At 35.2% G+C, this 14,522-nt stretch overlaps 1 protein-coding gene across 1 annotated transcript; it reads left to right on the top strand.

Annotated features, from left to right (window-relative positions):
- The first annotated feature begins 7,975 nt into the window (after positions 1-7,975).
- LOC104106503 (phospholipase D alpha 1-like) lies at positions 7,976-14,385 on the top strand. The gene is made up of 4 exons (XM_009615065.4): positions 7,976-8,115; positions 8,214-8,315; positions 11,228-13,124; positions 13,590-14,385. The coding sequence occupies exons 2-4, from the start codon at positions 8,223-8,225 to the stop codon at positions 14,021-14,023; spliced, it is 2,424 nt and encodes an 807-aa protein (XP_009613360.1). The 5' UTR covers positions 7,976-8,115; positions 8,214-8,222; the 3' UTR covers positions 14,024-14,385.
- Positions 14,386-14,522: the final 137 nt, after the last annotated feature.

Below are 14,522 nucleotides of genomic sequence, written 5' to 3'. Positions count from 1 at the left end.
AGAGACAACAGCCACCATTTCATCTCTCTCGATCGAGCCTAATTCCACCCTACCGAATCTCTTAACCAGCCGACGCCCAACCTTATTCCGCCTCTGCCATTGCCCAGCAACCACCGTCAAAAACTCGATGTTGTCGAACGGCCACCAAACAACCTTGAGTCTGTCCCAAAGCCAGCATCAAAAATCCAATGAAACACTGTCGAAAAGCAGCTCAAAGCATCCATAAAGCTCACTCCAAAATCACTGAAATACCATAATGTTTGTCCAAGGTTAAGTTAGTTGGGTTTGATCGGATTCGAGGTCGCCGACGCGGTTCATTAGCTTGATCCAAATCTTGTTGTGTTTTGCACACAAAATTCATTTGGAGCATTTTGGTAATGAAATCAGAAAGTTTTCACATCATTAAAGCCTTTATTTGGCGTCTTCTGTCTATTCTCGCACATCTAGGTATTTATTCTCAATCCATATACTCAAATTTTACGCTGATTTGGATTCTGATTGTGCCATTAAACTTGGTGATTTTGATTTCACCTGTTATATCTGTTTTATTACATGGATTGGTGTTGAATTCAATTTATAGTTCTGTCATCCATCGTTGAACACATGATGTGTTACTTGAGATTTAATGATTGTGATTTAAACATATTTTTACATGCTGTCAATGTGAAATCTGGGCAAAAACAGGAACAAAAATGACTTCACGTAGTAACGAAAAAATGTGATTCTAATGCCTTGAGCTATGAACTGTTTTGGCAAGCATTTGTGTTGTCTCCAGTAGTTCGTTTAAGTGAGCTTAGTAATTTAGAGAGGTGATTTTGCAAAGAATTATTACTGTAATATTCATTTAGGGCCACTGAAGTTGTGTATTTGCAAATGAACGCTTGGGTCGAGTTAATTCGGACTGACATGCTACAAGATAAAGTCATTAAACTGGTTTATTTTTATTTTGTTTTGTGCTAAGAAAAACTGACAATGTAATAAGATTGGATTTAGTATAGTTCGTAAGTATTTGTTTCTTTAGTTTACTGTATGTAATTACTAGTATTACTTTAATTTTTCTACTTAATTAACTTAAGTGAGTTATAGTTAAATAAATATGAAAAACCAAGGGTGGCCACAGATAACTATTGAACTAATTCTAGTTTTCATAACTTTGGTCCTTTACAATTAGCTAAAATTAGTATAGAAAAAATAACTTGAATATCGTAGTTTGCTTTAGGCGCGTTTCTAATCTACTATCGTGATTATGTACACATTCGCATAAAATAATTATGATTCTAAAATTAAATCAAGGTACGCGTTTGCGCGACTTTGGCCAAAAATAATCTTAATAATTAATAAAGTGTTATTAATTATGTACACATACGCGTGACATGATTCTTGACACGCCAAATAAAACGAGTACACGTACGCGTGACTCGTTTCAAGATAGTTCCATAATTATGAATAATCAAGCAATCTAAAAGCAGTAAAAGGTAAAATGCACATAGGTTCTAAAATACATAATTAAAATAATTTAATTAAGCCAGGTATAATTAAAAGCGACCGTACTAAAATCACAAAAATCGGGATTGCCTAATACCTTCTCCCGAGTTAACAGAATTCCTTACCCGGTCTTCTAGTTTCGCAGACTTTAAACAGAGTCAATTTCCTTGATTTGGGATTTAAAATAAACCGCTGACTTGGGACACCATAAATTATTCCAAGTGGCGACTTTAAAATTAAATAAATAATCTCATTTCGAATAATGTCATTTAAATTGGAAAAATCCCCTATCCCCTCGGGAAAAAGGAGGTGTGACAATAGGTGATCGATAGTTTCTTCCTCTGTGTTACATAGTGAGCAGGTTGTATCTTCCAATAGCCTCATCTCCTTAATCTATCTCTTGTTAATAGTTTTCTACGTGCAGCCAGGAATATAGTGAATATCCACTTAGGTAGCCCAGCATTGATGCATATCATCCTTCTCCATGGAACCTTACTAAACTCTCCTCTAAGTTTCAAGTCTATGGCCTTGATTGGAAATGTTTTCATTCTCAATACCTCTTCTTTTGAGTAGCCAGCTTCCTCAAAGTATTTCTTTGCTTTTAATATCTTCTGGATCATCCACGATGCTTGCTTTGGCTCAGCATCCCACATTGAATTGTACTTCTTATAGTATATATGGACCCATTGAACCCACATTTTGTCTTTAATCTTGCATAGTTTCCATAACAGCTTGCAGATAGCTGCTCTATTCCATATGCCTATATCTAATAGATTTAACCCATCTGCTGCTCTTGGCCAACACAATCTGTCCCAGGCCAGGAGCGCTTTCTTGGTAACCTCCATACCTCCTGTCCACATGAACCTTCTACACATGTTTTCAATTAATTGAATCGGTTTCTTAGGCAGTAGAAATATCTGAGACCAAAACACTTGTATGGAGAACAACACACTCTTAATAAATTGAATTCTTCCTGTATAGGATAGAAATCTAGTAGTCCAAGATTGTATTCTCCTTAGCATTTTCTCAATAAGGGGTTGACATTGCACCAGTGATAGTCTTTTAGTACTCAAAGGCACCCCCAGGTATCTCACTGGTAGAGTCCCTTTAGAGAAGCCTAGTATTTGCAGTATTTCCTGTTGTATTTCATCCTAGACTCCTCCAAAAAAAATGAAGTTTTTTTCTCATTTTGTTGTTACTCTATTTCGTTAGTTGGCTGATTTTTGCTGATGCTTGTTAGATCATAGATGGCAGATGCTTGGAATGTTGCTTTTGCACTTTTGTTGTTACTCTATTTCTTCCAAATATCATATCAAACATAAATATTCAACCAAACACAACATCTACGAGTATTGTCTAGTAGGCAACAACCAGCTTAGCACACCATGTCCCAACGTCCAGTCCACTGTACACTGCATATATATCATCTATTCAGTTAATGTATCAAACTAAAATTGTACCAAACTAAAGTAAGAAATACTAAACTGTATCGAACTACTTTGGTATGGTATTTGGTATACACAATTAATAAACCGAATATCGAAATACTGAACCGAAACTTTCAAATACCAAAATGAAGTACCGAATGTCCACCCCTAATAATAGATGCACATATATAGTATCACCGCTACAGAATAGCAAAAGATCATCAGCAAAATTAAGTTGTACTATATTCATTTTAGTACACTTAGGGGGATAGTTAAAATTTGAATTCCTCTTTAGTGTCTTCATCAGTCTAGTTAAGTATTTCATGGCCAATACAAATAGATAAGGAGACAAAGGATCACTTTGTCTCAGTCCCTTTTTAGCAGAAAATGGGGTGAAATGTTGTCCGTTGATGATGATGGAATAGGAGACACTTCTCACACATCTCATAATCCATTAGACAAATTTTTCTGGTACTTGTAGACTCTTTAGGACTTGTTCCATATAATCTCATTCAATAGAGTCGTAAGCCTTCTTCATATCTACTTTCAACATGCATTTTGGGGATAAGCCTTTTCTACCATATCCATTAACAAGTTCATGACTCAATATTATGTTGTCATTTATCAATCTGCCAGGCACAAATGCAGATTGGTTTCTATCTACTAGATCATCCATTATGCCCTGCAGTCTGTTTGTTATCAAATTCGAGATGATTTTGTATAGGAGTGTGCAGCAAGATATTGGTCTGAACACAGTGATTCTGGATGGATTAGTTACCTTTGGTACTAGGGTAACAGTTGTGCAGTTGATAGGCTGATATAGGTTATCACTTGAGAAGAATACCATCACTGTATCTATTATCCTGTCCCCAACCACAAGCCATGCCTTTTTGAAAAATAGTGCATTGAATCCATCACAACCAAATGCTTTGTTATCACTGATACCAAGCAGTGCCTGGTATATTTCTTCTTTATAAACTCCTTTCACCAGCTGTAGTTGTTGTTGCCTATTCATCAATGGGCCATCCCTCATAACTACTGGATTAATAGCAGGCAAACTTTCAGTTGTTGATCCCAATAGCTGCTTATAGAAACCAAGCACTTCCTCTTCAATCTCTTGTTTTGTCTGCACCACTTCCCCATTTCTCATTATTAAGCTCTTGATTTTATTCTGAGAGTATATGTTTTTCGTACTTGCAAAGAAATAAGTTATGTTAGCATCTCCTAGCTTCAACCATTGTACTCTAGACTTTTGTTTCATGATACTTTCTTCCACCCCAAGCCATTTCTCCAGTTGTACCTTTGTGTCATTTTCTTCTAGAACCATATCCTCAACTTGTCCAGGTTCCCTCATTTGCTTCTGTAATTCACAAAGTTTCTTCCTACATTGATTAATATTTTCTCCTACTGCACTGTACTTTGCATTATTAAGATCTTTCATAGCTTGTTTTATTTTTTCAGTCTCTTCCACACATCTTTCATAAAACTTCCTTCATTACTCCCTTGCCATGCTCCACTAACTATGGATAGAAAGTCTATCTATTCTGCTAGATAGTTTAGGAACTTGAATGGTTTGGGAACTTTATCTTAATTATCATCAAATGTAATACTCAGAGGAGAGTGATCAGAACATTCTGGATCCATTACCCTTACTTTCAGGTATGGCATTTGAAACATCCACTCAGCATTCACCAAAGCTCTATATATCTTGCTATATGTGTGACCATTTATCTAGGTGAAATACCTTCCATTAGTTATCATTTCTACCAAAGTAGTATCATCAATAAAATTATTGAAATCTCTAATCTCCAGCTCTTGCACAGGGTTCCTAATTGGCATATCCTCCATTGATCTGATAGCATTGTAGTCTCCCATGATTAGCCACAATGCCCTGTTGCACATTGTTCAAACCAGTTAAGTCACCCCATAATCATCTTTTATTTTCCAGTGTATGTAGGCCATAGACTGCAGTAAATGTGAATCTCATATTCATACTTTTGATGTGAACTGCAACATGAATGAATTGAGAGGACTTTCCCAATTCCAAGCATTCTATCTCAATAGTATCCTATAGTAACCAAATCCTTCCTCTACTACTATGTTCATAGTTGGCCAGACAATCCCACCCTGTAGTGATTTTCTTTATTATTTGCACAGCCTTCTGCTCCTTTATTTTTTGTTCAAATAATGCTATCATAGTTATGTTGTTGCTTCTTATAAACCTCTTAACCTCTTTCTGTCTAGGGGTCTTATTCAATCCCCTAATATTCTATGTAACAAGCTTCATACAAGAATAAATAGGGATTATGGATATCCTTCCTCTCCTTCTTGACTACTCTGTCTACTTGTACCCTCACCCATTTACCTAGAGAATGTTAGCTACAATCCAGATTCTTCCAATATGTTGAACCCATTGATCGTGTTGACTGCATCATTTTCTGGTTTCTCCCTGTTCCAAGCTATTTATTTTCCTATAGCTTTTTTCCATGTATGTTCCTCCTCCCCTCTAGCTAGCCTTGTAGGTGAGCTAACAAGGTTGTTGTTTGTATTTGCACCAGCAAATATTGCTACCTTAATACTATTGTTAGGTGTTGTATGTGGTTGCTTCATCTTATCATTTAGATTAGCTTTGGGCTGCCATTCTTGTTTCTGCTTATGTTGCTTAGGCTTAGGTTTAGGTGTTGGCTGCTCTCCTTTGTTGCACCTGTGTCCAACTTGTAGATAGTATGACAAAACTCAGGGATCCAGTCATAAGATACCTCTTGCATGAATTCTCTCCCATTCGGATCTGTCACCTTAATGGCTCTGGGAGGTTCTTTAGTAATATTCAACTCAATTAGCACTCTAGCATAGAAAATTCGATCCAACTAAGTGGTACAAACATCTGCATATAAGGGAATCCCTAGTCCACTGCTTATCCTGCTTAATGACTTTGCTCCCCAATAATTGAGTGGTAGGTTAGGAAACTTGACCCACACAGGGATGGTCTGCAATACCTCCTTATTGAAATCAAAGTCAGTTGACCATACTTTCATGATAATCGGCTTATTATTTAGCATATGAGGTCCAGAGTACAAAACTTCATCTCTGTCGCATAGAGTTAAATCTTACCACAAAATAATAGAAATATACTTTTGGCTTTGTCGTAAAATTCCATGCTGAAGAAATAAAACGCTCCATAGCTCCTATGGTTGGGGCTCCTCCAACGACATAGAGGATCAGGGCTTGCTTCCATTTCTGTGTCTCCTCTTCCACTTCTTTCTTGCATAATTCAACAATTATTTCGCCATTTTTTATAGTCGGTGCAATGAAACTTAGATCCATTCCTTTCGCTGTCAATCTGTTCCCCACAAACAAATTTGCCCACTTCTTTTGGTCTTGCTCTGTATTCTCAGCTGGCAATTTGTCTTTGGTTTTATCAGCATCTTCCATGTCCCAATTTCCGTCAAATTACCAGTAGTTACTACTGAATTTGCTCACATGCATGTCAGTTTTCCTTGAGCTAGGGTTAATGTCCTTCAACTGATTACCAGTAGCTATCTTCGCACTATCAATCATCGGTAAAGGAGCCATAGCAGGAGGTGTTTTCATACCTTCCTTCGTGGCTGATAATGGTGGCCACTGTTCCATTGAAGCTTCCTTCGCATCTGCGATCTCAGCACTCTGCGTTTCAATGATTTGGGTATTGTTGCTAGTCCTCGTATAATCCACCAGCTGAATCGTAGTTGTATTTCTCTTCGGCCTATCCCTCCCCATTGTTTGTCGGCGTACGTTAGCAGGAGCACGCTATCATGCGCCGAAAGAGAAGAGAAAGTATTTATTTTTTAAAAAAAATATAAATTATTATGACTTATAGTATTTTTTATGTAGTTTTTATTATAAAAATTTTATATCTAATTTATAGTCAAAGTTAAAAAAATTTGACCTTCGTGATTCGAACCATGACTAATAAATAGAGACGAACGGAGTAAAAGGAAAAGAAGAGCATGGTAAATTGAGGGAAACAAAAAAGAATGAGATGGATGAAATTTTTTATGCTTAATCAAATGTTCTGTTTTCGAGATAGGAAAATGTAAAACTTCTTTTACAGAGCTTTCTTTCTTTAATGAACTTTATTAGCGGGATGAAGAATAAAAATAGTCACATGGTTATTAAAATATTGGGAAGTAATTCTGTTCCTGTCAGAGTTGTAGGCTTAACAGTATCTTTAACAACTCTAACGCACACGTGTACCTCGTGGGATGACGATTATTTTCTCGGGTGTAATAAGCATCCAAAGCTAACAATCTTCAATTAGTGCGCTGATCAAGAAACTAATTTAGAATTAAGTAGAAAAGATTAATTCAAACTTAAAAGGTGAGTGTGGGCAGTTCTTTGGAAATGATTCTTTAAATATTTCGAAAATTTTTCTAAAAATTAAAAATGCTGTTGAAAATAATTGTTGTGTTCCCAAAAAAACCTTTAGTTTTTAAAGAAAAAAATATATATTTTTTGAGAAACAGAAGCAAATTTATTTTTCTTGTAGTGAATGCAACACAGAGAAATTATGTAATCGTGTTGAAAAAACATCACTGGCCCAAAGACCCCATAGTTTCTCATAATTAAAAAGATTTCATTTTCGTAAACACAAAGTGGAGGTCTCTCATTGGCAGGAAAAAGATAAGGGCCTAATCAATTCATCATAATTATTAAAGATGATGTTACCTTCCTTGGCTCCAACTAATTCAATCACTTACGTGTGGTTTGGTTTATACTAGAAGTATGGTTCTTAAATGGTTTATGTTTAATTAATTAAAGGATTTTTTTTATCTTTAGTTGAATCCAAACATTACGATAGTTTATATTCTATCACAAAAAATAATACTTAAATTTGCATAACATATATAGGTTTTAATTAATAGGACGGAGTTTAATAAGGTTACTTAAACACTATAAGTTATGCAACGATTAATTTTTTCCATCTTATGCCAAATTTTATGCTTCGCTTATTTTTGTTAAATGTGGTAAATCAAATGTACACCTGCAGTTGTGGGGGGAGGGGGGGGGGGGGTCCTCATAGCATCTAATTACTTGATTCTCAAAGATACCTGTTCACATCTCCTCCATATATATATATACATGACTTCTATTTGATATTTTCTGAACTTTATTACTCTTATCTAAAGACTTTCTTATTCATCAGCTCAAGTTTAAAGCTAAGCAGGTAACTAATCCTCTTCTTCATATGAATCTTTCTGCTTATGCAACAAATAATAAACCTTATTATTCTAACCTCATAATACGGTATGTTCTTTGTTTCAGGGAAAGAAGATGGCACAAATTCTGCTACATGGTACTCTTCATGCTACTATATTCGAGGTCGATAAAATCCATACTAATTTTGGCAAAGAACTTTTCAATAAGGTGCGTTAAAAACAATCCTTCCTTTCCACTCTTCAATTTAATAGGAGTCAGAATTTTTAGTTGGGGTGGAGGGGTCAAAATATAAAGAGGTAAACCCACGAAAAAGTTAAAGGCTATAGTATATATGCATTTTTTTAATCTAGTTACTCAGTGTAATTTTGCCTCCGCCATTGATAGTATTAGAACAATACTACAATTCTTTTGCCTTCATTTGTTTGGTTGTGATCCGTTCAGTACATGTACAAATATAGGAATATAATGCTACATTTCCGCTTTTCTTAGATCTATATATGGTTTCAGATGAATAATGGACTGACTTCTTCTTAGTTGTAAGGCGATAAGTTAGTTCATAGTTGTACACAAATGAGGATTTAGGAATTTGGATCAAAAGTGGTGGATTGTTTCCGACCCAACGCAGGATATGGGTAATGGAAACAGTAGTTAGAAGAAAATGAAGGGAACCATTTTTTTTTCTAAGTTATAGACGACAAATAGGTTAGTTACTTGAACAAGGATAAGGGGATGGGGGAGTTTGAGGATCTCGTGAATTCAATTATTGCAAAAATTTTGTGTGGTGGGGTTGTTGAAATTGAAGAAAGTTCCTACTCCACTATGAACTTTATTGTAACAAAATTATTCAAAAAGTTACTTAATATTTATTAACTTATTTTTTATAACTAAAACGTCGCTCAATTTTGTCTAATTATCACATGAAGTCAATAGGAGAAAGAAAAGAAATATTGTCGATGATACTTACGGCAAAAATTGAGTGACTTATTAGTTATTAAAAATAGGTTAATCAATAGCGTGATACTTAAGTGAAGTTAAATAATTATTTTAATTAAAAAGAATGATTAAATAATATTGAAGAGTGGGTCTATAAGTTGAAACTAGACAATTAGTATAAAGAACACAAAAGAAAATAGTGTATGTACTCATGAGCTGTGGTAACACATCCACCACAACTTTTTTCCCACCTTAAGCAAAGATATTTTTGGCTTAGAATTACTTTAAGCTTGATTTCAAGAGAATAATTATTTACTAATATTCGCTGATCAATTAGTATCACTTTCTGCCCCCTTCTCCCAACCACCCCTTTTTTTAGAGTTTAAATAAATTGTGTGCATTTGCAATGCAAAATATATTTATGTAATTAGTTCTTTTATCAGATTATTATAGATAAAAATTTTCATAAATATTAATGGGTAATTTAATAAATGGAAGTATCATGGAGCAGTTGGAATAGCATTGCTTGCCAAGCTATTCAAGAGAAATAGTACCTTGATTCTGATTTAAAGACAAAGAAGATGTATAAAGGCAAACTATTATAGCAATAAACTTATGATTCAACAGAAGATGCAAGTTGCACATATAAGGGATAAAATAAGACAAGATTACTTGAGAACAATTGATGATACTAGGAGAGGACGAGGTTAGCCTAAAATTACATTATACAACTGACTCCACCCAACTTGATACATACGAGGTGTCGTTACTATATTGTTTTATAGTATGTAATACTTTTGTTATTTTTTCTCAATATCTGAATTATAAGGGAAAAAGGAATTAATGAGTTCCAGTTTTATAGTAGTGCCTTGTTATTTTTGTTATAGAAAGTATTATTTTAATACGTCCAGTTTTGATAATAAAATCTTTTATTTACCAAAAAGAAATGAGTTCTATTTAGCTGCTAATATTGGTGGAACTAACTTTCTCTAAGCAAAGGGAATTAAACTAGTTTTGATGGATGGAGTACTATGTACAAGGTTTAAGATTTTCGTGCATAAGATTTGAGAAAATCCATCTTAACTTTTATAAATCTAAAACTATATTAAGCATTTAATATACAGCAGTAATAATTAAAGTATAAATATCTTTTGACACTTCTTTAACATTTTATAGTTGGGACATGTTACGAGACAATAACAAGAAATTGTATACTTCTTAGCAGTTCCATATTATAATTATACAGTTTGACATGTTACGCGACAGTAACAAGAAATTTTAGACTTCTTAGCAGTTCCATATTATAATTATACAATTTGACATGTTACGAGTAGGGGTGTACAAACTGAACCGGAAAACTGCACCAAACCGAAAAATCAAACCAAATCAATTAAAAAACTCGAACCAAACTGACATATAAATATATAATTTTTTATATAGAATTTTATTTAAAAGATGTCTAGAAATATTTGAGATCCTCTCATGGGATATAATTTAATAGAACTATAAAGTGCATTTATTTTTATTTACTTTAAATAATAGATTGTATCACTTTCTTACTATGTATTATTGAAATGCATCAATCATCTCTTTGTTTTTTTATATTCATATGTCAAGATTTCTTATATCTTTTTCGAATTTGAAGTGGTATTTCGATAATTTAAAATTACATAGAACATATCATTATTTAGGTATCATATTGATTTTTATGTTTGATTATTAAATTTGGTTAACCCTGAAAGCGTACATCCACCAAATATTATTGGTAGACGACTAAGAAAATAAATTATAATGTGTTACTAAAAAGATTCTCCCATGAGATCACTTTAATAGATCATATGTTAATTTCTTTTTTTTTTAGTAAACATATATTCACTTCTCAAAATAGTATCTATAACTTTAATAGTGCAAGATTGAAATAATATTCACGTAATAAAAAAATCCAAAAAATCCGACAAAACTGAACCAATCCAAACCGATATAATTGGTTTGGTTTGATTTTGATAAAATCCAAAACCAATCCGGTCCATGTACACCCCTAGTTACGAGACAGTAACAAGAAATTGTAGACTTCTTAGCAGTTCCGTAATCCATATTATAATTATACAGTTTGACATGTTACGAGACAATAATAAGAAAGTGTATACTTCTTAGCAGTTCCATATTATAACTATTATTTTTTGTAGGTGGTGCATGGCATTGAGGGAGCAATTGGCTTCAACAAGACAGCCTCAAGACTATATGCAACCATTGATCTTCAAAAAGCCAGAGTTGGCAGAACAAGATTGTTAGATGAACACAAAAACCCGCGGTGGTATGAGTCTTTCCACATTTACTGTGCTCATATGGCTGCAGATGTTATTTTCACTGTCAAAGTTGACAATCCAATTGGAGCAGAACTCATTGGTAGAGCTTACTTGCCAGTTCAAGAACTACTAGATGGAGAAGAAGTCGATAAATGGCTTGAAATCCTCGATACAGAACGAAAACCTGTGCATGGACACTCTAAAATTCATGTGAAGTTGCAGTTTTTTGATGTTACAAGGGAATATAATTGGAATAGAGGGATAAAAGTCACAAGATTTCCTGGTGTTCCTTACACATTTTTTAGTCAAAGACAAGGATGCAAAGTCACCCTTTACCAAGATTCTCATGTTCCTGATAACTTCATCCCAAAAATCCCTCTTGCTGGTGGGAAATTTTACGAGCCACAACGATGTTGGGAAGATATTTTCGATGCCATAACGAATGCAAGGCATTTGATTTACATAACAGGATGGTCTGTTTATACTGAGATCACTTTGGTAAGGGACACAAGGAGGCCTAAACCAGGTGGAGACATAATGCTCGGGGAGTTGCTTAAGAAAAAAGCTAATGAAGGTGTGAGAGTTCTAATGCTGGTTTGGGATGACAGAACATCGGTTGGTGTGTTGAAACAAGATGGACTAATGGCTACTCATGACGAAGAAACTGCTAATTTTTTCCGAGACACTGAGGTCAATTGTGTGTTGTGTCCTCGAAATCCTGATGATGGACGGAGCATTATTCAGAATATAGAGATTGGAACAATGTTTACTCATCATCAGAAGATTGTAATTGTGGATAGTGAAATGCCTAATGGAGACAATGAGAAGAGGAGAATTGTGAGTTATATTGGTGGGATTGATCTTTGTGATGGTAGATATGATACACAATTTCACTCCCTTTTTAGGACATTGAACACTGCACACCATGATGATTTTCACCAAGCAAATTTCACTGGTGCCTCAATACAAAAAGGGGGACCAAGAGAGCCTTGGCACGATATACATTGTCGATTAGAAGGGCCAGTTGCTTGGGATGTACTCTACAATTTTGAACAGAGGTGGAGGAAGCAAGGTGGAAAGGACTTGCTTATAAAGCTAGGGGATATCGACAACATTATTACTCCACCTTCACCTGTTATGTATCCTGACGATCATGACACATGGAATGTTCAAGTTTTTCGATCAATTGATGGAGGAGCAGCTTTCGGCTTCCCTAATGCTCCTGAGGAGGCAGCCAAGTCTGGCCTTATTAGTGGCAAGGACAATATCATTGATCGAAGCATACAGGACGCGTATATTAATGCTATTCGTCGAGCAAAGCATTTCATCTACATCGAAAACCAGTACTTCTTAGGTAGCTCCTTTTCGTGGTACTCTCATGATATCAAGGATGAAGAAATCAATGCTTTACATTTGATCCCAAAGGAGCTGTCTTTGAAGATAGTTAGCAAAATCGAAGCAGGGGAAAGGTTTACAGTTTATGTTGTGCTTCCAATGTGGCCAGAAGGACTTCCTGAGAGTGGATCTGTACAAGCAATACTGGATTGGCAGAGGAGGACTATGCGAATGATGTACACTGACATAATTCAAGCTCTAAAAGTAAAGGGAATTGTGGCAAATCCAAGGGAATACTTAAGTTTCTTTTGCCTTGGCAATAGGGAAACAAAGAAGGGAGGAGAATATGAGCCTTCTGAGACACCAGAACCTGGTTCAGACTATAGTAGAGCTCAAGAAGCCAGGCGTTTCATGATTTACGTGCATGCCAAAATGATGATAGGTAAGTATAATTCTTTAATCAGTTGAACAGTGTTATCAAAGGTGCGCTTAAGCCTTAAGCCCTGAAGCGAGGCTCAAACATGTTGAGCGCTTCGCCTCATTTAGCGGGCGCTTCAGTGTTGTCATCAAGGCTCTAACGCATACTTTTCCTTGCTAATGAGAATAATCCGAAAGTTGGGACACTAAGCAATTGATATTTCACTTTATTGTAAATTTTCTTCAATTTCTTTGTCCATATATTTAGTGTTCATGCTTATAGATATTAGTCTTGGATATTTTGTAGTTTTTCTCCATTTGCGCCATTCTTTGCACTTTGCGCCGTTCTTTGCACTTTGCGCTTAAAGCCCCAACAAGACCTTCGGACTTTTTTGCGTTTTTCGCCTTTGATAATACTGCAGTTGAAGCTAGAAAACATTGAGATATATTAAGTTTTCAATTCTTGTTTTTGTGTGTTCTTTTTTTGCAGTGGATGATGAATACATTATCATAGGATCAGCAAACATAAACCAAAGGTCAATGGATGGAGCAAGAGATTCAGAAATAGCAATGGGAGCTTACCAACCATTTCATTTATCAGTGAAGGAGCCAGCTAGGGGTCAGGTTCATGGTTTCAGAATGGCATTGTGGTATGAACACTTGGGCATGTTAGATAACAGTTTTCTTTATCCAGAGAGCCCCGAATGCATCCGAAAAGTGAACCAAGTTGCTGATAAATATTGGGATTTGTATTCAAGTGAGAGCCTGGTTCATGATTTGCCTGGCCACTTGCTTACTTATCCTATTGATGTCACTGAAAATGGAGAGGTCACTGAACTACCTGGAACACAATACTTCCCTGACACCAAGGCTCGAGTTCTCGGTACCAAATCTGATTTTCTACCACCCATTCTCACTACTTAATAAGCTCATTGGGATCGAGCTTTGAGAATGAAGTTCTCTTTGGTAGGGAACGCTAAAACCTCTATAGTGAGCTTTCTATGGCACGAATCCACATTAATCGAACAAGTGAACATCGAATATCGGATGATTATACCAAAAAAAGAAACAAAAGGGTGCTACTATATTTTTTAGCATATATAGCAGTTTGTTTGTGTAGTTTCATTACCGGTTACCAACTTGCCACTACTACTTGTATTTTCTACTGATGATGTTACTGTCAAACCAATTGAGTGTTACTAGCTTATTGAGATAACTTCTGTATCCTAAGGTTGTTCAAGAATTGCGTTTCAGTTTATATGTGGAAGAAACTCGAAATTTTATTCTTTTGTTAGACTCCAATATTTAGTTAAAAAATCTATTGCTGGAAGAAAATTTAATATTTTTTCCATATTCTTCAATGAGAGGTGATAAGCTATATCTCATTGAAAGGACTTGATTATCCATCTTGGTTTTTTGACAT

The sequence above is a fragment of the Nicotiana tomentosiformis genome, chromosome 8, assembly GCF_000390325.3.
Source record: "Nicotiana tomentosiformis chromosome 8, ASM39032v3, whole genome shotgun sequence".
NCBI classification, from domain to species: domain Eukaryota; kingdom Viridiplantae; phylum Streptophyta; class Magnoliopsida; order Solanales; family Solanaceae; genus Nicotiana; species Nicotiana tomentosiformis.
The sequence above is the reverse complement of the archived record's forward strand: the minus strand, read 5'-3'. Positions and strand labels throughout refer to the sequence as shown.

What these genes read in the sequence shown, in the direction of transcription:
- LOC104106503 (XM_009615065.4), top strand. Translation starts at nt 8,223, where the DNA reads ATGGCACAAATTCTGCTACATGGTACTCTTCATGCTACTATATTCGAG. An exon ending in GCAAAGAACTTTTCAATAAG is followed by an intron (nt 8,316 to 11,227) that starts GTGCGTTAAAAA and finishes TATTTTTTGTAG; the next exon opens with GTGGTGCATGGCATTGAGGG. An exon ending in GCATGCCAAAATGATGATAG is followed by an intron (nt 13,125 to 13,589) that starts GTAAGTATAATT and finishes CTTTTTTTGCAG; the next exon opens with TGGATGATGAATACATTATC.